This window comes from Ascaphus truei, chromosome 8 (assembly GCF_040206685.1).
Source record: "Ascaphus truei isolate aAscTru1 chromosome 8, aAscTru1.hap1, whole genome shotgun sequence".
Classification (NCBI taxonomy): Eukaryota; Metazoa; Chordata; class Amphibia; order Anura; family Ascaphidae; genus Ascaphus; species Ascaphus truei.
In genome coordinates this window covers 50087261-50107683 of record NC_134490.1, presented here as the reverse complement: position 1 = coordinate 50107683, position 20423 = coordinate 50087261, and the positions used below count along the sequence as shown (strand labels likewise).

General features: G+C 41.5%; 1 protein-coding gene across 43 annotated transcripts in view; it reads right to left on the bottom strand.

The window, feature by feature from the left end:
- Positions 1-11954: 11954 nt before the first annotated feature.
- TCF7L2 (transcription factor 7 like 2) overlaps positions 11955-20423 on the bottom strand; it is a 196954-nt gene continuing 188485 nt past the window's right edge. For 17 of the 43 annotated variants that reach the window (XM_075611892.1, XM_075611893.1, XM_075611901.1 and 14 more), the window contains one exon: positions 11955-14276. In XM_075611892.1, coding sequence (XP_075468007.1) covers positions 13847-14276 — 430 coding nt within the window. In that variant the 3' untranslated portion in view covers positions 11955-13846. Of the gene's footprint in view, positions 14277-18173; positions 18200-20041; positions 20116-20423 lie in introns of those variants that run through there. The other 26 variants (XM_075611935.1, XM_075611928.1, XM_075611932.1 and 23 more) reach the window with 7 other exon arrangements.

Here is a 20423-nt window from a genome sequence, read left to right as displayed (position 1 = left end):
GAGACAGGATGATAGTTAGAGAAACAGATAGGGACAGGCTTGCTGTTTTACCAGAGCCGAGGGAGGAGTTGAAAATATGTGGGAGTGTAGGGATTATAGTAGGAGCAAGAAGTTTGATGAGATGGGAGGGAATGGGGTTGAGAGGGCAAGTGGTAGGGGGAGAAGGTATCCGCAGCGACACATTCTCCTCAGTGACAGAGGAAAAAGTTAAGGAAAGCAGGAGAAGAGTTAGAAAGAGGTGTAGGGTGGGAGGAAGATAGAGAGGGGATGTGTTGACATATGGAATTCACCTGTTCCTTGAAATAGTTAGCAAAGTCCTGAGTTGAAATAGAAGAAGAAAAACAGGTAACAAAGTAGAGTAGAGTCAAACATAAAGGAGTCTTCGTGGGTTAGACTTGTGAGTGTTGATTAGTGAAGAAAAGTAGGTTTGTTTAGCCTGGTAGAGGCCAAAGTTGAAACAGGATAAGATACATTTGAAGGAAGTGAGAGAGTATGAGATTTCCTCCAGAGATGTTCAGAGGATCAAGTGCAGTAACGCAGCATGCATAGGCTTGCCAGACAGCTTCTCCAAAAATACTGAACACAATGGTGAAAGGTGCGATGCACTCGAGACACACACACACCCCTCTCATATCTCCACACTACATACTGTTTGCTCTTCTCCTTGGCTCCACCCCCAGGCTCCTGACACCCCCTTCTGATTGGCTGCTGCTGGGTAATGCTGCCAATGAGGATAGAAGAAGCTGCCCAGCCCCCTAGAAACAGTCATCATCTCTCCCTGCTCAGGGAAATCCCATGGCCCCCCAAGCCGGTCAGGTCAGTATGTCCAGAGAGATAATACCGGACAAATACATGTCCAGTATAACCTCTAACTTTTTACTGCACAGTGTCCAAATACAGGACAATCCGGTTAAAAACTGGACACCTGGCAAGCCTAAGCATGCATGCTGCCGTTTAGCCTGGGTCTGGGGTTAGAAGGGCGAAAACAGCAGAGACAAGGAGGGACATTTAGATCAAAAGAGGAGAATAGGGCAGAGTTGTAGTCCCTGACCAGGTTGTCAGAGTCTGGAGCAGAGCAGAATGAAGATAAGGAGGAGTGCAAAGTGGAATCAAAAGCTGGTAAGTTAATAGAAGCATATGAAACAAATTCACAGGTGATAAAAGCACCTGACATAAAAACCAGACATAAAAACCTAACCCTAAGAGAAACAAACCTCTATACCATTGGTGGGCAACAGGCAGCCTAGGAGCCTCATGTGGCCCTTGGGGGCTTCACCTGTGGACCCCCACTGCTTGCCACCCAAGCAGCCCGCTCTCCCTGTCTACCCCTAGGGTAGAGAGAACCTGGATGTTGCTGCCGTGGATCTGAGCTTCTCCCTGCTCCTATAGCTGCTTAATGAGACTGCGCTGATAATACTTGTCCTCTTCTCTAGTCACTACTCTAGTCACTACTTCCCAGTATAAGGAGAGCAGCGGGACAGTATTCATTAGCACGCCGGCATCAAGCAGCTGACTGGAGGGGACAGGGAGAGGCTCCAACCCACGGCTGCCTGTGGGAAATGCTCTAGCTGTATTTAAGGTCCATTATATCATGTTGCATACCAGTGAATTTTCCTGATTTATACATGCAAAGTCATTCCAGAAGGAGAGCTAAAAAGTCTTGTGAAACTGAAATCTCTTTTCAAGAGCAAACTGTTTCATAACGGGATGTAATTAGGGGAGTCAGACAGTCAATATTTTGTAGGCACAAATTTCAATAGTGCCCATTTGTAGTGAAACCCTAATGCCACCACATGAAGCTCCCCCCCCCAATCCAGTATCATGTGTGATGGTAAGATCACTCAGTACTAAAGGCTTTTCTACTCATTGATCTTACCATAGAATACATAATTTTTGTACTGGGTGAGCTTCCCGTAGCAGAAGCACATCTTATGGTTACACAATAATTTGTGTGTCATAATCACAGTTTCTTCTTATTTATCTATCTTGGAAGAGAAGATGAAAGTCTGATTCAGCCATAGTGGGATTTTATCTTCTGGACCTCCGATTTGCACAGATGTTTCCGTCGGACATCTAAGAAAAAGCAAATCTATTTATTGGAGCAATAATATTATTTTAACACCTATAACCTTACAACAACAAAATGCCAGTAATTTTACATGTTCAAGCTTCCCCTTCACTTTGTGTGTCAGTAATTTCTGCTTGAATTCAACCAAACCCAGGAGCCTGCATTAAAATAAATGTGCCAGTCTTTTTACAGAATACGCATCAAGTTTAAAGTATCCTCGGTATCCGACGGTCTGTTTTCCGTCGACTGGCTTATCCGACACTACATATCTGCAGGATGCATTATCCAACATCTGAACCACTTATCCGACTCTCACCGCCGCGGATTAACATGGACCCACAATCCGACGGTCTGTTATCCGACGGCAGCTTGCGGGACACATTACGGCGGATAACCGAAGACCGCCTGTATTCACTTTTGGTGTTCAGTGCTTTGTGAGAGACAGGACAGTGAAGGCGACAAGAGAACAGTTTTGGCCACTCCGCCACTGGCGTCAGGGTGATTTCAGTTTTGCATCCTATGACTTATGTAAATAAAATTAAAATCCCAATAAGTTTTCATATCTTCCTCAAAAATATGGGGCATGAAAGGAATTAAATGCATGTTGGTAACTTCTCATCTGTTTTTGCCTGTTATTATCATTTATTATTATCATTTATTTATAACGTGTCAGCATATTCTGCTCTAAACTCCTTGAACATCTTATATTCTCTTGCGTGCTTCATTTTCTCATATCCTATTCTCTCCTAGAAACTTTAAAAATCAGCCTTCCGAACTGCTCACTCCACTGAAACAGCCCTCACTAAAATAACTATTGACCTATATCTGCCAAAGACAAAGGTAATTACACTCTGCTCATATTACTCAACCGCTCTGCTGCCTTTAATACTGTGGACCACCCTCTTCTCCGTGACATTCTCCATACTCTTGGTATCCGTAAAAGAGCTCTACCCTAGATTTCCTCTTACCTCTCCCATCGTACATTCAGTGTCTCGTTTGCAAACACTTCCTCCTCTATTGATCTTTCTGTGGGGTTACCCCAGGTGTCTGTCTTGGGACTTCTCTTTACACACTCTCTCTAAGTGACCTTATCACATCTTTAGGGTTCAAATATCATCTCTATGCTGATGACACTTAACTTTACCTTTCAACCCTTGACCTTACACCTGTTGTACAGACCAAAGTCTCTGAATGTCTCTCCGCAATATCAACCTGGATGGCCCTCTGCCAACTAAAACTTGACATGTCCAAGACGGACCTCCTCATACTTCCTCCCAAACCTGGCCCTACTGCCCCCTTCTACATTACTGTTGGCAGGGCAGTCATACACCTTCCTGCCTCTCACCTGTCTCCCTTATAATCAATCCTAAATGCTGCTGCTAGAAACACTTTACTCTCTCTTAAATCTGTCTCGTGTCTCTCCTGCTGAAATCCCTCTCCTGGCTTTCTATCAAATCCCATATTACTCACAAAATTTTCCTCCTTTTAAGGCTATAGACTCTTCTGCCCCTCCTTATATCTCAGCCCTAATATCTTGCTATAAACCTGTCTGGCTCTTATGTTTTGCTCAAGGATATCTTCTGTCTACCCCTTTTGTGTCTAGAGCCCTCTCCCACCTAAAACCTTTCTCACTGACTACCTCTGGAATGCCCTTTACCTCAATACCCGAATAGCACCCTCTCAATCCACATTTAAGACCCATCATAAAACACACATCTTTAACGAAGCATATGAGTAGCTCTATTGCTGATACTGCACATCTCATACATCGACCCTGACCCCTTGCAGACGCACATGTATGTATGTATGTATGTATGTATGTGTAGCCCCGAGGTGAATTTTCACTTTCTGGCCCCCCTCCGTGAAGGCCGTGTGGTAGCGGGTGCTGCCGGAGGCTGCGACGGACCCGCCGGAACTTCGCGAGGGTGGGGGCCAGAGCAGGGAGCAGCGCGAGTTGTTGCGGCGCAGGCCAGTTGCCGGGGACGCGATCGGGCCGTCGCTAAGGCCGCGATCGCGTTGCCACCGGCTGGGCGGCTTAAGCAGAGGGCGCCGCCATTGCGCGTTAGGCAGTGCCACAGCGGAGAGGGCTGTGGGCACTGGCAAAGAGGCACAGTGTGCATGCAGTGGATTTGCTGCGGGATCCAGGTGGCTGTGTGTGATTGCAGCTGTCTGTGTGTGTTGTCGCTGCATGTGCTGGGCGCAGTGCGTGCAGTGTGTGTGAAGCGTGTGTGGATCCCTGCAGGCTGACAGTGTGAGCGGTGTGTCAGCTGCAGGTGCTTTAGGAGTAGCTAGTTAATAGCTAGTAGCCAGTTACAGATAGGACTGGGTAGCTAGGGGAAGGGGGGGGCAGGTTATGTTCCACAGGCCCTAGGAGTTCTCCCCAAGCCATCCCAGGTTGCGGTTCATCAGGGACAGGCCCTAGGTTAGGGTTCCTGTCCTGATAGTGTTGCTGTCACTCTAGGAGTAGTTAGTGATAGGAAGGGATAGCGGCGGTTGCTGTTCCCATGCGGTTGGTGTTGCCGTGATCGGTTGCAGTTCCCGTGGAGCGGTGGGACCCTCGTTGGGGTCCACCGGCAGAGTACCTGGAAAGGATCAGACGGACGTCTGACCCTTTGAGAAGAGAGTTGCGGTCCCGAACATCGGAGTGCTCGGAAGGTATCTCAAGTATTCTAAGTGCACCAACTGGGCCCTAGCTTAATATAGTGACTGCGCAGTCACCCACGACCTTTCGTAGGAGTACGAGACATTGGGTGTGGGGGATCACAGGACACTGGGTGGGGAACACCAGACATTGGGCTGAGGTGATGCGGGTAGAGCATCAGGTGATGTCATGTTATGTTATGTTATGTAATGAGGTTATGTGTGTGTGTTAAGTAAAGTGTTAGTTTGGTTTATCATCTATGTGTGTTATTGTATTTCTTACCCAGGGCTATCTTTCCTAATGGGGGATCCTGGGTAAGTGGAGGCGCTGCACCAGGTAATGGTAAGGGTTTCCCCAGGCTCCCAGCTAGCGGAGGCTCAGATCTCCTGGAGCCACAGGTGTTATGCAGTACCAGTAGCCCTTTTGAGCAGGTGTGTCGCAGGGAAAGGGACCGGTTAGACCACGAGGGGCCAATGTGAGATTGGGTGGGTCGGCCGGTTCACAAAAAGGGTTACATATGTATGTGTCTTTATTTATATATAGCGAAAAAAGGGGGGATGTCTGCTGCACACAATATAATCAATACACATACATAATTACCGGTGCACTTGTGTTGAAAGATATCCTGCTGGAAATCCAAGTAGTATACCTAAACAAGAATATCACAAGGCACTGCTGATTTTTCTAATGCTGTTTAATGGGCCAAAGCTTAGCGACGTTTTGACCAGAGCGGTCTTTTTCAAGTGGTGAGCCACTCACCACTTGAAAAAGACCACTCTGGTCAAAACGTTGTTAAGTTTTGGCTCATTAAACAGCATTAGAAAAATCAGCGGTGCCTTGTGATATTCTTGTTTAGGTTTATATATATAGCGCCATTAATATAAATAGCGCTTCACAGTAGTACTACACATGACAATCAAATAAATAACAAATAATACATAAAACAGAACATGGAAAGAAGAGCATCAGACATAAAAGTAACATTTAGGAAGAGGGGTCCCTGCTCCGAATAGCTTACAATCTAATTGCACTTTAATGTCCCTCACATGTGCTAATTAAGTTGGTTGGACCAGTCAGGTGACATTTTAGAAGTATATAAGTAAGCACACAGCAGCCTTGCTGTCTGCAGCCATGTTTGAAGTAGCCAGGTTAAAGTAGAATGTTAGTGCTGATATTTAAAAGGAAGTTCAAAAGGAGAGAACAAGTGGACAACACCAACTGGTCCTGATTCCTGCATTTGATCTACGCTGGAAAGGAGGATATTATCTATTCCAGACTGCACACCTCAGCACTTAGCTATTGCTGTGATGCTGCCTTTACTATTCATATTTGCTATGGCCTCACTTGTTTTCAAATTATGCTTCTTTCTACCAGCCTGATGTCTCCAACTTTATTCATATATCTCCATCTCTCCTTTCTTTGCCACTTCTCAACTCACATGAACTACTTTCATACCTGCGCCCTTTGTCACTACACAACTATACTCCCTGCACTAAAACACACCCCTACAAAACATCCTCACACATTCTCTTTCTATCCATACTTCCACTCCTTGCTTCTGGGGATATCTCACCCAATCCTGGTCCCTGCCTTATTTCTACTTGCTCTCATCCTCGGCTGCCAAATGCAACTTCTACTCCTTCTGGTGTCATTCCCTCAAACCTCATACCAATCCCCTGCAAACCCTCCCTCCTCTCTCCCTTTCTCCTGTGCCCTTTGGAATGCTCGCTCCCTTTCTAACCAGTGCCTCTCTGTCCATGACTTCTTTCTCTCTCACTCTCTGCTCCTATTTGCTATAACTGAGACTTGGCTCACTCAGTCTGACTCTGCTCTGGAAGCTGCCCTCTCTTATGGTGGTCTTTCTTTCTCCCACACTCTGCGCCCTGGTGGCAGGGGTGGAGGCGTGGGGCTCCTCCTCTCCTCTCTCTGCCATTACCGAACCCTTCCTATTACCCCATCTCTTGCTTTACCCTCCTTTGAGACTCACTCTGTCCAGATCTTCTCTCCTCTTCCTGTTCACGTGGCGGTCAATGTAGAGGGAGAGTGGGTTGGCTCGGTATTAAAGGGGTTGCACCCCATATGGCCACCCCCTGACCTCACCAGGGAGGCAAGGGGTTAACTGGACTGCGGTCCAGGAATGTGGTTTACACCTTGTCGTGAAAAATGTATGTTCCCCTGTTCCCATGTTTCATTATAATCCTGTATTTTAATGTTTTAAAGTGCATTTCTGTATCTCCAGTTCTGGAGGTTGCAGAGAGTTGATATTTGGCCAATGTGTGGAGTCACTGTAGGCATTAAGAACTGGCAAATTTCGACCCACTGAGCCCACCAGAATGGAACTTATTAATATGTGTAGATATTAAAGTATATATGTATGGTATTTTGGATCTGCTCTGAAAATGCAGACCATCTGCTATGCTAATAGGTCATGAAGGGCAGCCGGCTGATTGAGCCTAAGCACTGTGATCAAAAGTTAACTGCCCGGATTGTTTACACTAAGTACTAATCAACAGACCAAGTACTAATCAACAGACTCTGCCACTCTAATTGTTACCTGAGGGTGGAGAATCATCAAACTGGAGTGGTTTGTAAGTGTTATGTCTACACCTACAAACAATGCAGATACTTCATTTGGTAAACTGGTCGTCGCCCCTGATTTAATTATGGGGCTACCCATAGAGTCCCAGTACACATGGGCTAATTAGCTGGGGGGCATGGGTTAATCTGTGTCTCCACGTTAGGGATTGGATACAGATAATTGTTCACCAATAGTCTGTATTCAATGTTAAGAATAGGGTTACACAGGTATATAAACTATGTCAACCCTACAGTTTTTAGTTATGCTTCTGATTCCACCTGGAATGTCACCGGATTGCTGGAGAATTGCTAGCTGATACTTCTCCATCCCCCAACCCTAAGTAAGTGTTACCTTCTTGTCTGTTAATTGTACTATATTGCTGTGTTCACCTTTTTAAGGAATAAATATATTTTATTATATCTAAGCTTCGTTCAGTTCAACCCAGATATTTGGTGTTCATTATATCTTGTCATAAGCTACCGTGACAGTCATCTATTGCCCACCTTCCTCTACTCATTCCCCTTCTGCCTTTCTCTCTCACTTTGAATCCTGGCTCTCTTTCTCTCCTCACTCTCCTTTTCTTCTCATTAGGCACTTCAACTGCCACATTGATGACCCCTCTCCCCCCTGGGCTGCCCGCTTTCTCTCTCTACCCTATTCTTTTGGCCTTGAACAGTGGACTGAAGCCAGCACCCACAAGGATGAACACTATCTAGATCTGGTTTTCACTAAAACCTTTTCTGATTTTTCCATTTCCCCCTTTCCTCTCTCTGACATCACCTCATCTCATTTTCTCTCGCTTCTCCCCTTCTCCATCTCCATCTACCCTTCTTTTCTACAGAAACCTGCGCTCTATTAACCTACCAGCCTTTGAGTCCACTTTACGCTCCTCTCTCTCCTTTGTTCTGGTCCAGACACTGACAACCTGGTCAGGAACTACAACTCTGCCTCTGCCTCTCTTGATCTGCATGCCCCGCTTTCTCTCTGCTGTCCTCGCCTTTCTAAAATGTTTTAAAATGTTCACTTGAGCTATACAGATATATATGGCACATAATAGGAGAGTCGTGTATATAGCTGCCCATTAATGATAGTCTGTTACTTTTCATAATCATCAGATGTAATACATGCACTTTTTACCAGACAACGGTTAAGAGCAACACAGACCTTAAGGTCTAACCAGGAGTGGCCAACACCAGTCCTCAAGAGCCACCAACAGGTCAGGTTGTAAGGATGTCCCTGTCTCAGCACAGTTGGCTCAGTCGTTGAGTGAGCCACTGATTGAGCTACCTTTGCTGAAGCAGGGATATCCTTACAACCTGACCTGTTGGTGGCCTTTGAGGACTGGAGTTGACCACTCCTGGTCTAACCAATCATGACTAAAGGTAACACAGAGAAAGGTATAAATGTGTATGAACCAGACTCTCATGTATGGCAAATGGGCAGGTAACTTCTCTGTTAACACTTCCTATGGCTGCATATAGCAATGTCCTACATAAATGATAATAAAATATATGAATTGTTGACAGAAATAAACCTAAAGCAGACAGATTAGATTCAAATCACCTTTCTACTTTGAACCCAGGTGATGTATATTCTCAAAGCCGGACAACCTATCCATCTGGACCTTTGCAGAAGGTAATGGTTAGTTAGCCAGGAATGACATAACTACATAGAACAACTAATCTATGAACCACTTTGAAGACACAATTTAGGGCGACCAGAGTGCCCCCGAGGTGTGAAGACAAATTGCTTTATACAGTACCAGGTTTCTTTTTATAATCCTATCAAAACTGGACTTCAAACCCAATTATGCCTTTCTGAAACATTCAGTTTTTTCTCGGGTTTTCACAATGCAATTCACTTTTCCTAACCGACCACAGACCCTGGCTAAATTCCCACATGCGCATGCTGCGTTCCTCCACTCGTTCCTCTGAACGCCTCAGGAGGAAATCTCACACTCTCGCAGACTTCCTTCATTACAAATTTATGCTATCCTGTTTCAACTCTGCCCTCTCTCAAGCTAAACAAACCTACTTTTCTTCACTAATCAACACGCACAAATCTAACCCACGCCAACTCTTTTCTGTCTTTGACTCTCTACTCAAACCACCCTCAGATGCCTCTTCTTCTTCCTCCATCACACCTCAGGACTTTGCTGACTATTTTAAGGAAAATGTGGAATCCATACATCAGAACATCCCGTTTCCTCCTCCCATCCTACACTGCTGCCCAATTCTCCTCCTGCCTTCCTTGACTCTTTTTCCCGTCTCAGAAGAGGATGTGTCACTGCTGATCTCCTCCTCTCCCTCTTGACCCCATTCCCTCCCATCTCTTAAAACCTCTTGTTCCTACTATAACCCCTACGATCACACAAATTTTTAACTCCACACTCTACTCTGGTACCTTTCCCTCCTCCTTCAAAAATGCAACGGTTATAATATTACTCAAAAACAGCAAGCTTGACCCTATCTTTCTTACTATCGACCTGTGTCCCTCCTGCCTTTTGCCTCTAAACTCCTTGAACGTCTCAATTCTCTCGCTTGCTTCACTTGCTCAACACCCATTCTCCTCTGTTGTTCGACTGCTAAAACTCTGACTCAGGCCCCCATTCTCTCCCGTCTCGATTACTGCAACCTCCAGGACGCTTTGTCTGTGAATGGAGAAGACACATCCTGCTTAACACCCAGAAAAGTAGACATATGGCTGCCCCAGGTGACATTTAACACATTATGCAAACATTAAAAAAATGGTTTTATTGTCTAATTTTATAGCTGTTGAGATGTAAACATACCTGGACTATGGCTCACTGTAGCCCTTATTTGTTCGACGTGAAACCACTCCACTGTGTAGGAGAATATTTTAGCCCCATTCATTTGAATAGAGCGCAATTCTTCTTCAGCATCACAGCATATTGAATTGGGGCCAACCTGGTTTATTGCACGTGTTGCACAAGTTATCAGCTGTTATGCTTTGGTAAGTAGATTCCCAAGATTTAAACAGTCTCACTATTAAAATGTTTCTTCTATTGTCCTGTGACCACCGAATTTCACATATATATGTTACTGGACCGTGGCTATTATTCACCAATATTGTTGCATGACTTCCAAATGTTTTTCTTTCACAAGCAAGCGAGAAAATGCATTTGATAAAATTCACTTCGCTTATTTTACTTTCTACTCAATTACCTGTTAATAGAAACAATCTGTCCCCAGTAATAATAAGGCAGGCATGAGATCACTTTTCTGGAGGGCTAGCTTGTCAGAAAATCCTGCAACAAGCAGTGTATTTATCTAAGTTTCTATAACCCTTTTCAGGCAGAGCCCAATCTGAACAGCGTGCATCGGAGGAACTTGGAACCCGCTACAGGCCTGGGAGGCTCTCTGGGGATAAAGGAACATTATTATTGGCAAGTCTGACTGGCTCCAGGAGCTGATACACTGCCCTCACTTGCCAATGCAGCAGCTTGGGCTAAGAATTTAGTAATAGTTATATCTGAGGGCTGCTTGGTTGCATGGGGTGGTCTGGAAACGGGTGTCCAGAGCAGAAGAACAACATCTACTATTCATGCGGATAATCTTAAAATCTATGTGTTAGTTGCAAGAATCAGTTCTAAAGTCTGTGTATATATATATATATATATATATATATATATATATATATATATATATACTGTATATATAGCAAATGGAAATATATATATATATATATATATTAGAGATAGATTTAAATATACATTGATAGAGACCATTATATATTCTTACTTTATGTAACCACCTTACGTTCTTGTTTCAACACTGTCCCTCATTCCCTCTAGATTGTAAGCTCCCAGGAACAGGGCCCTCATTACCTCTTTGTATCCTCACCTGTATGTAACTGTTTATATAATATACATGACTCTGTGCCTCCCATTGTACCGCGTTGCAGAATATGTTGGCGCTTCACAAATAAACGATAAAAATAATGTAGAAAATGTTATTGATTTGAGTCGAGACATATTTATTCTCCAGCACAGTCCTTCACAGCATATGGACTAGAGCAGGAGTGGCCTACTCCAGTCCTCAAGGGCCCCCAACAGGTCAAGTTTTAAGGCTATCCCTGCTTCAGCACAGGTGGCTCAATCAGTCCCTGCTTCAGCACAGGTGGCTCAATCAGTAGCTCAGGGATATCCATAAAAGCTGGCCTATTGGTGGCCCTTGAGCACTGAGTTTGTGACCCCTCATTTAAGTGGTGACTTCATGTTTGATTTGATTGCAAAAGGGCACTTAACTCTATACAAGTTTTATTATTTCGTTTTACTCTGGTTAACATGTATTCCTAATTTCAGGGATTTGTAACGCCCCTTTTACCACCTGTGCGGCCAGCAAAGCATTGTGAAGATAGGCCTGCAAGCCTGCCGAGTAGAGACTGCAGATCGCTTTCATCAGGCGAATTTACCTGACTGTAACGCTCAGCTTAGAAACGTGATCGGAAAAGTGTCGATGGCGACCAATTTATTCAAGTTTTGTATATTCAACTTCATAAAAAATGGATGGTTTCACAACACACACAGAATCTGATCATTCTGGAAACAAAGGTGCATTTTATTTATCTTCTGGACATTATCTTTTCCCTCCAAAGAAGGCTCCATCTCTTGGATGTTTCCAGAAAGTGTGACACATCACAACCTGCACATACTAAGTTGCTTTTTATTAATCCAGAACTGCATGCTACAGATACTGTATGTACAGCATGAACGTGTATTCATTACAAAAAAAATGGCATGGTCTGAAAAACCATGTTGAAATTAAAATCGGAATAAGAGCATAAAATTGAACAGTAACATCACAGCTGTTAGGAAACATTCAAAGTATTCACAAAAATGTTATAGTTAGCATCTTAATAAACCAGAGGAAACCCGGACAGTTTTACAATTGCTTCATGTCAAATACACAATGGCACTCAATGAACGGATGAAGATTTTCTTCAGCTTTATGAAGTCTTTTTTTGTCTTTTTTATTTTATTTTTTTTGCAACATCAACATGCCTTTTTTTTTTATTATTAAGTTTGCTACCTACCTATATGTAGCAAATGTACATAAAAGTGGCAGTCTTTTTCCTTTATAAGTAATCTAATGTACAGGATTTTGGCCCGCAGGGTTTTTACATATATTTTTTTTTTGTACCTCAGTGTTTTTAAATGCTGCCCAGTCCATCTTCTACCAAATACACCTGTTAAGATGACAATAAAACTACGTACATACCTAGCTATGTAACATCACATCAAAACATGAGGAACAAAAAGTACAGCATCAAAAACAAGGGGGGAGTTAGTCACTGGGAAATTTTGGCACATCAATTTGTACACAGTCTACAGTCCTAATGTCGCAGTTCCTTAAGTAATCTGCTGGCGTTCAAACAGCGCAAGTCGATTTCCCTTGTTAATTTCAAGTCTTCTTTTCATGGCTTTTAAAGCAATTGTGTGTGGTTTTTTTTGTACAATATTGATCATTTATATGCAGCTACAAATGTCCATTTGGTGGCAATTGAGTTTCATACAGCAAAACGAAAAAATTAAAAATAAAATAATATATAAATTTATATATAAACTTAAAAACCTTGTACAAATGATTTTATATATATATATATATATATATATATATATATATATATATATATATATATATATGTATATATATATATATATAATGCTTACACTAAGAAAAAAGAAACTTTATACAATGCTTCAAGAAACGGGAGACAGATTTTTTGTTTTAAAAAGGAACAACATACAGATATGACACAAGCAATCTCTAAGCAATAAATACTAACTGGTCCAACGGTTCTGAGATTTTCACCCCCACCCACATTTTCCATGTAGCATCCCCTCCCCCAAAAAGACCACCACCATGGAACAAGGCATATTAACACATTTGTTCAGTTTAACCCTTTGTTTTCTGTACAATTCAACAATAACAAGTAACATCACAATAAAAGTTGTTTCACACAAGAGTAAGTGGCACTGCATTCATTGTACCCTGAAGGTTAAAAACTGGATGTCAAATGATTGGTTCGCAAGCTCGTATTTAATACAAATAATAAAGAACCAACGCCTTCTGCGAGGGCTGCTTCAAAATTGCTTTTGTTTGTTTAAATCTTATTATTCTTCTTTAAATCAGTCTTTTCAAAGTAACCTATCAGAACTACATAACAGTTATGCATTTTTTCCCCTTATATATATGTATATATATATATATATATACATATATATATATATATATATATATATATATATATATATATATATATATATAATTTGCCCCTTCTCCCGATGCTAAAAAGACTTTAAAGTTACAGCCGATGATCAAAATTTTGGCAGAACTGTGAGGCATGTAGAGTTCTGCGCATTCAAATCGGAGAAAGCTGAGATAAAAAGACAGGTCAAATATTGACCAATGAACTTCATAAAACATCTATTAAGTTGCCACCTGGCACAAATGAAAAAAAATTCATGAAAAAATAAAATAAAATAATGAAGACAGACTAATAATAAAAATAAGAAGGTGCCAATGTTAGGCTCAAACTACTCTAAAGACTTGGTTACGAGTGAAAGTGGCTTGAGTTGTTGTGTTCCAGCCAAGGACCGATGGGAAGGTAAGAAGGATGTTGACGGCTGTGCTAATGACAAAGAGTATGGTGCAGAAGACTGCAAAGGGTTGTGTTGATGATTGTGATCTGCTCCGTTCTGGCAAATGGTAGCTGGCAGGGTGCTGGCCTTTCGGGCCGGGCTTTCTGACAGAGGTGATGGAGGCACACAGAGCCGTGCCATGGGGTCAGGTTTCAAAGATAGCGAGAGAGGTTGCGTTTGTTCAGTTTGTGGTTTGGAGTCTCTTGTGGGGGAGTCTAGCATGGTGGGAGAAGAAGGAGGGGAGTCTAGTAAGCTTCCGTCTGAAGAGGGCGGGCTCACGCAGCTGCCTTCACCTTGTATGTAGCGAATGCACTTTTTTTTTCTCCTAGAAACAGGGAGAGAGTTATCTGTAAACAAAGGGCAAAAACACTGATGGAGAAGGTTATCTGAGTGAGAGCAAACACAGCAAAATAAAGAACTTACTACATTGGGCTCTGAACAGTTCATGCTACTCCTGTCTAGGAAACAGTGTTCTAGGTGTCATTTAAAATACTAGGGGGAAGCTCTTTTACCAGCAGATCATGTTGAGAGGGAATATTCCTCACAGCAGGGAAAATTAGCATGCAGCAGCATATTAGGGCACAGAGTTTGTTAATTATTCCCATATCTCTTTATTAACAAAACCAATACAAACGTTACTGGAATTCCCTTGGGGTCAAACATTGATTTTATATGGACACTGCTCCCATTGATCCCTAGCTCAGGGATGGCCAACTCCAGTCCTCAAGGGAGAATGGGCGGCTCAGTGAGTAAAGACTCTGACTGGCACTGAGTTTGAAGCAGGGGAACCTGGTTCAATTCCCGGTGTTGGCTCCTTGGGCAAGTCACTCTATCTCCCTTTGCCTCGGGCACCAAAAAACATAGATTGTAAGCTCTACGGGGCAGGACTGTGTCTGCAAAATGTCTCTGTAAAGTGCTACATAAAAACTAGCAGTGCTATACAAGAACAAATCATTATTATTAAGGGCCACCAACAGGCCAGGCATTAGTAATATCCCTGCCTCAGCCAAAGATTGATATTCTTAAAACCTGACCAGTTGGTGGCCCTTGAAGACTGGAGTTGGCCACCCCTGTTCTTGCCCATGGGGAAGATTGCTCCAATGCCATTGTGTCCTGGAATTGTAAAAATGTTCTAGGAGAGTTATCATATGAGTAATGCACTCCCTTGGCATGGATGTGGACAGCCATACTATTTTGCCTAATGCTGCATCATATTCCTGTTCTGAACATGGAATCCGCTTTCAAAGAGCTATCTGACTTACTGATTCCAATACAATATGCCAAAATTAATAAATGACAACTTGCCTGACTGCTTTTGAATCCTTTTCAGTGCAGGATCAGTTATGCTTTGTTTGTTGCATCAATGCATTGTACAGGACTGATGGGGTTTAACACAGTATATGACACAGGTGGACGTCTCTCTCCACAGCTAACTTGTGCACACTTACACTACTGAAATTATTTTCAGAATCTTATGGCAGAAAGGGGATTAAAAGAGCATTTGGAAGACTGTAAACGCTCTGCATTAGTGTTGGCACATGTTCCTTACTTCAGCCAGATATTATAACATTCCATACATTAAGTGAATTAGATTCCAAATGTAATGCACCCCACGTTTAGTCATTTTAGTGTGAAGTGGTTTATTCTCAGTGCACAACTCTCCCAAACTATAAACAGTGGAAACTGAGTCACTTGGTTCCACAATCATCATGAAAGTAATGCTACAATTTAAAACATATATGTACTGTATGTGTATATGTATGTATATATATATATCAATTGGAAATATTACTATATGCTTGTGTATATATATATATATATATATATATATATATATATATATATATATATATATATATAAAAACAAACAAAGCTCACATGTTTTCTGTTAAGAACCACACCAAATTAAGAAGGATTTAAGGGAAAAAGACAGAAAGAAAAGAAAAAAAGATAAGCAGAGAGTGATCCAAAGTAACAAGAATAACTGGTTGTTCTACGGCCTGCAGGGTGACGATGGATTTTATTTTAGTACTTTTGCTCACAGGTGGATGTGCTCCTTTGACAATTGTGTCTACAGTATTTTTGTTAATTACCATGAATAAAACTGCTCCGGTTTCACTGAACCAGGTGTCCTTGCAGAAGGAGTATAGACAACATAGCAACTGTTTTTGCCAACATATGAACGATTATTTTTGCAATAAGCTCTCTGATTCTTCCACTATTCAACAAAGCAACAGCTAATGCTTCAGACAGCACATTGTGCATATGTTTTGGGGTTAGAAAAAGGAAAATAGGACAAATACAAAGGTCCAGTGGAAGGACTTTGTGACAATCTCAAAACTTCCAAAGAACAATGGATCTTTGAACAACTCATTCCATTCTATACATTTGGGTCTCTGCCTGCATCTGGTGCCAGAATGCAACAAACTTTAAGTGCAATGAACTGTAATTGGCTTCTGTGTAAATTAAAAGCTCTGAAACTGAAAAAGTTATTTTAATGAGAATAATAGCTGGAAGCAAATAGCTGATCTGGAATGTACCAGATCAGATATTTAATGTTTAAATTCCCATACAAGAATTCTTGTCCCAGAGAAACGATATGGATATCGGGGTCAGCCTTACTCTGGCTGCCTACAGAAAGACGTGACATCATCGTGAAATGACACTGCAGCTTCCAATTGGGACCCCACGTCCATCTTTGTTCTGGCAAAGATTAAAATGAAATCTCTTGGTAATTTGGAGGTCCCTGGAGATTTTAGCGCCATGTTCTGCCCCATGGATCCCCCTGGTCTATATAAGGTAATATGATGACAATAATTAGATTTAAAGGGGGAAGGGGAGGTGGCGGAGGAATTGTTACTTTAAGTAATACAATTTTTTATTTCAGTTTAGACTTATTGTAATTGTTAAGATATCAGAGCTTTATCTAAACTCCTCTTCACCTCCCACTTACTTACTTACTTAACCAGCAATGCAAAACATGCTGAACATAAAATGCCCATGCAGTGTATGACAGAAGGAGAGAAGAGAAATGGTGGCAAACAGAAAGGGATTGGTAGTAAAGAGAGGTTTTAGACAACAGAACATGCAGTATTAGATCTATGTTAAAAGAAAGACAGCTTGGTGGGTTCCAAAGAGAAATATGTTATACATTCATATACTGTAAATGAAACAAAGCTGGGTGCTAATCCAATGCTCTAATCTAAATAGTCGTTATGTTAGCATGTATCATTTGTGTTAGTGGTTAGTGTTTAGTTTGGGAGGCTGTGCTGTCTGCAAACTTTGCTTTGTATGGGCTGGTTCAGGTTTAACATTTCAGAGGCTGCCTGTAAAAGGGTTATCCAATAAATAATGTATATGCATTGATTCATATTACAGAAACAGAGCAGTAGTACCCCTTTGTTGCAAGATAAATGGTACAATTCTCAATGCACGGGATTTTACGTTGTTTTACCAATATCAAATATTTATGGTTGGGGGGGAAAAAAATCTCCTTTTGGGAGTTAGTACCATTTTGTTCAGTGCTAGTGTGCACAAGATCCAACCCTTTAATGTTTTTGCGTGAGAGACAAGACACGGTAAAAAAAACCCACTAACATCACTGCACAGAGCCCAATAATAGCATTAATAAGTCTTGTGTAACAGAGCATGGCACCAGGATCCCTGACTTACAGGACATGATATTACAGGGAGCTCTTGAGAATGAATACAACTGCTGTGATACTGAATGATACCTTTAAGTATAATCAGATAGTTGCAAAGAGTTATCAAATACATCTGGTATTTGGGTAACTTATCACACTGCTCCTTAGAGAAAATGTCAGTTCAGGCAACAAGAAAATAACAAATTAATTTGTTAAATCGTAAGAGCAGCCACATTCTCTCCTTATATAGGATAACACCCAACATCTACATAAAACATGATGTTTATGTGTTGAGGTTTTACTTTTTTGAGTGACATAATTATGTGGATTTCACGCCTCCAGGAAGCTTTTTAAATACCAAAATATCCTTTCTTTAAAGTCTTTCCACCTGTAATAATCTATGGCTCTGCATTCTACATGGAAAGGCTGTATCTTATAACAAACAATTACACTTTGCACATACATTACAATGGTCTTGGGTCTACATTCTAGAAACATGAGCACAGGTGTCAACACAAGAAGATGAAGAGTATGGATAAAAATGCATTACAAATATAAGGGGTAGAAACAAATACCTACCATCATTACATTCCAAATTCAAAGACTGCTTGCATCAGAATAAAGAAATAAAAGATTTAACCAAAGGGATCAATTAGAAGAAAAGATAGTGAGAAGACCCAGCGAGTGGCCCTCCACCAAGGTTTCCCTAAAGAGTTCCTCACATGGGTTGTCCACCTGGGCATACACAGATTCTGATTAGCCTACTTTTCTAACAAAATCTAAGACACCAGTTCCAGAAAATCCACAATTCTGGAACTTCTCAATGTCGGCACATTTTGTGTGTTTACTGGTTTATTTTTTCAATAATAAGTAAAATTCCACAAACAAGGTGAAAGTAATTTTGTCCACTGAAAGTGTACGTGTTGTCCTGTGTAGTAAACATGTATTATTTGTCTTAACTCTGTGCCCAGGACATACTTGAAAACGAGCGGTAACTCTCAATGTATTACTTCCTGGTAACATATTTTATAAATAAATAATAAATAGTAATGCAATGTTTCTCTGCAGACACCTAGAGGTTCCCAAGCCAAGTATGAGAGCAATTGTAACTATAAAGCATGTGGGTGGGTGTCCCCAGTAATCATTTTGAGTTATAGTTCTGCCTGTAGATGTTGCTATAAGTGTGAAGTGAGATACAGCATTCTTTACTTTGGTTTATTATCGCTGTGTCCCTTTTCACAAATGATCATTAAATGGTGTTTAGGACAGAAAGATAATCAACTTTTGAAAGGAGTTTCACAATAACAAACAGAAGCTGCACTTAATAAACTTGCTCCACTACGCCCCTAAACTTCTACAGGGGTGTGCATACTACTGCTAGGTCATTGTCAGGGAATTCAGTTTATGGAATGCCCCATGCTAAGATCAGTATATAGTAATTGTTACTGTAAAAGTCATGATATGTTACATCTCTGAAATGTTACAGGAAAATTCCTTCCTCCACTAGTCTTCTTAAAGTCCATCTACTATAGGACTATGAGCAATTCAAAAGTAATTATAAATATACATGTGCTCCTGTTAGAAGTATGCGGGAAGGCAGCACAAATGCTTATATTGCACTTTAGACCTTTGCCACAGATGAGCTAGAAGTTTTATCTGACTCTCTCAGTGACCCTATGGATTATTAAAGCACTGATAGGCACATTTAAGGTGATCTTCAAACATAAAAATGATGATGGAGAAAGTTCTTCAGACAGCAGAGCTGAGTTGGGCTTTTACGTTGAGGAATATTTACATATCATGTTGTTTGTGTGTGGTGGAGAATAGTCACTAAATGCAAGTTGCAAAATCAATTTAGGCCCTGGTCACAAATATAGACGTAGCCAGACTAAGTGTTCGCTCTGCCAGGGGAAGTCACAGAATCAGGACCACGACACCCCCCTGCAGACAGCCGTGGCTTTTGTTGTCCCTGAAGCCACAGCATTTTGCTTTGTATGCCGCAGCTTGGGGGTCAGTAAGTCTGGCAGCATCTGTGCTGTGTGTGTTATTGAACAAAGAACCTGATTTGTATGTGCCTCAGTTTGCCCTTCTGTTTATCCATCCGAAATCTCCCATCAAGATTCCACTTCCGAAATGGATCAATGACTTTGTTATATGCATGTAACGTGCTTAAAACTGACTGTTCTTTATATATTCCAGACCTATTACTTGTATTATTGCTAGCTTAGTTGGAAAAAGTTTTCCATGCCATCATAACCTGTATGCACCAAGAGGAGAAAAGGTATCAAGACCAACCACCAATAATGTCTAGTAAAAAACAGAGAAAGAAGGGACATAATTTGAGAGAAGTGAGGGGCTTGGTTAACAATTAAGTGGGAATCACAGATAGGCTCTAAGAAGGATAGAAGGGTTCTCATTATTTCCCCAATAGCCTTGTTGTAGTATACCTGCATGGTTTGCACCATAAATTCTGTCGGTCAAGTCCAAACAATGCCCGACACTTCTTTGGAGCATTTGCATCTGTTAGCATAATGTAAACACACACAAAAAAAATACAACAAAATGGTGGATACTGCTCATTTGGATATCATTTCTTATCTATGGCTACCTACAATCATCTTGTTTTTATTTGGTAATCTCCCCTCCTGTCCATCACTAACACAGAGTTTTAGGAACCAGCAATGAATCTGACAAGGCGGTTCTGCAAACTGCCCACCTGGTGAAGCTTCAAAACTGGAACCAATAGAAACCACGATCTTATACCATGGCATAAGAAGGTAAATAAAAGAAGATCTACTTAAACCATGTGTATCTGCCAGTGTCAGGTA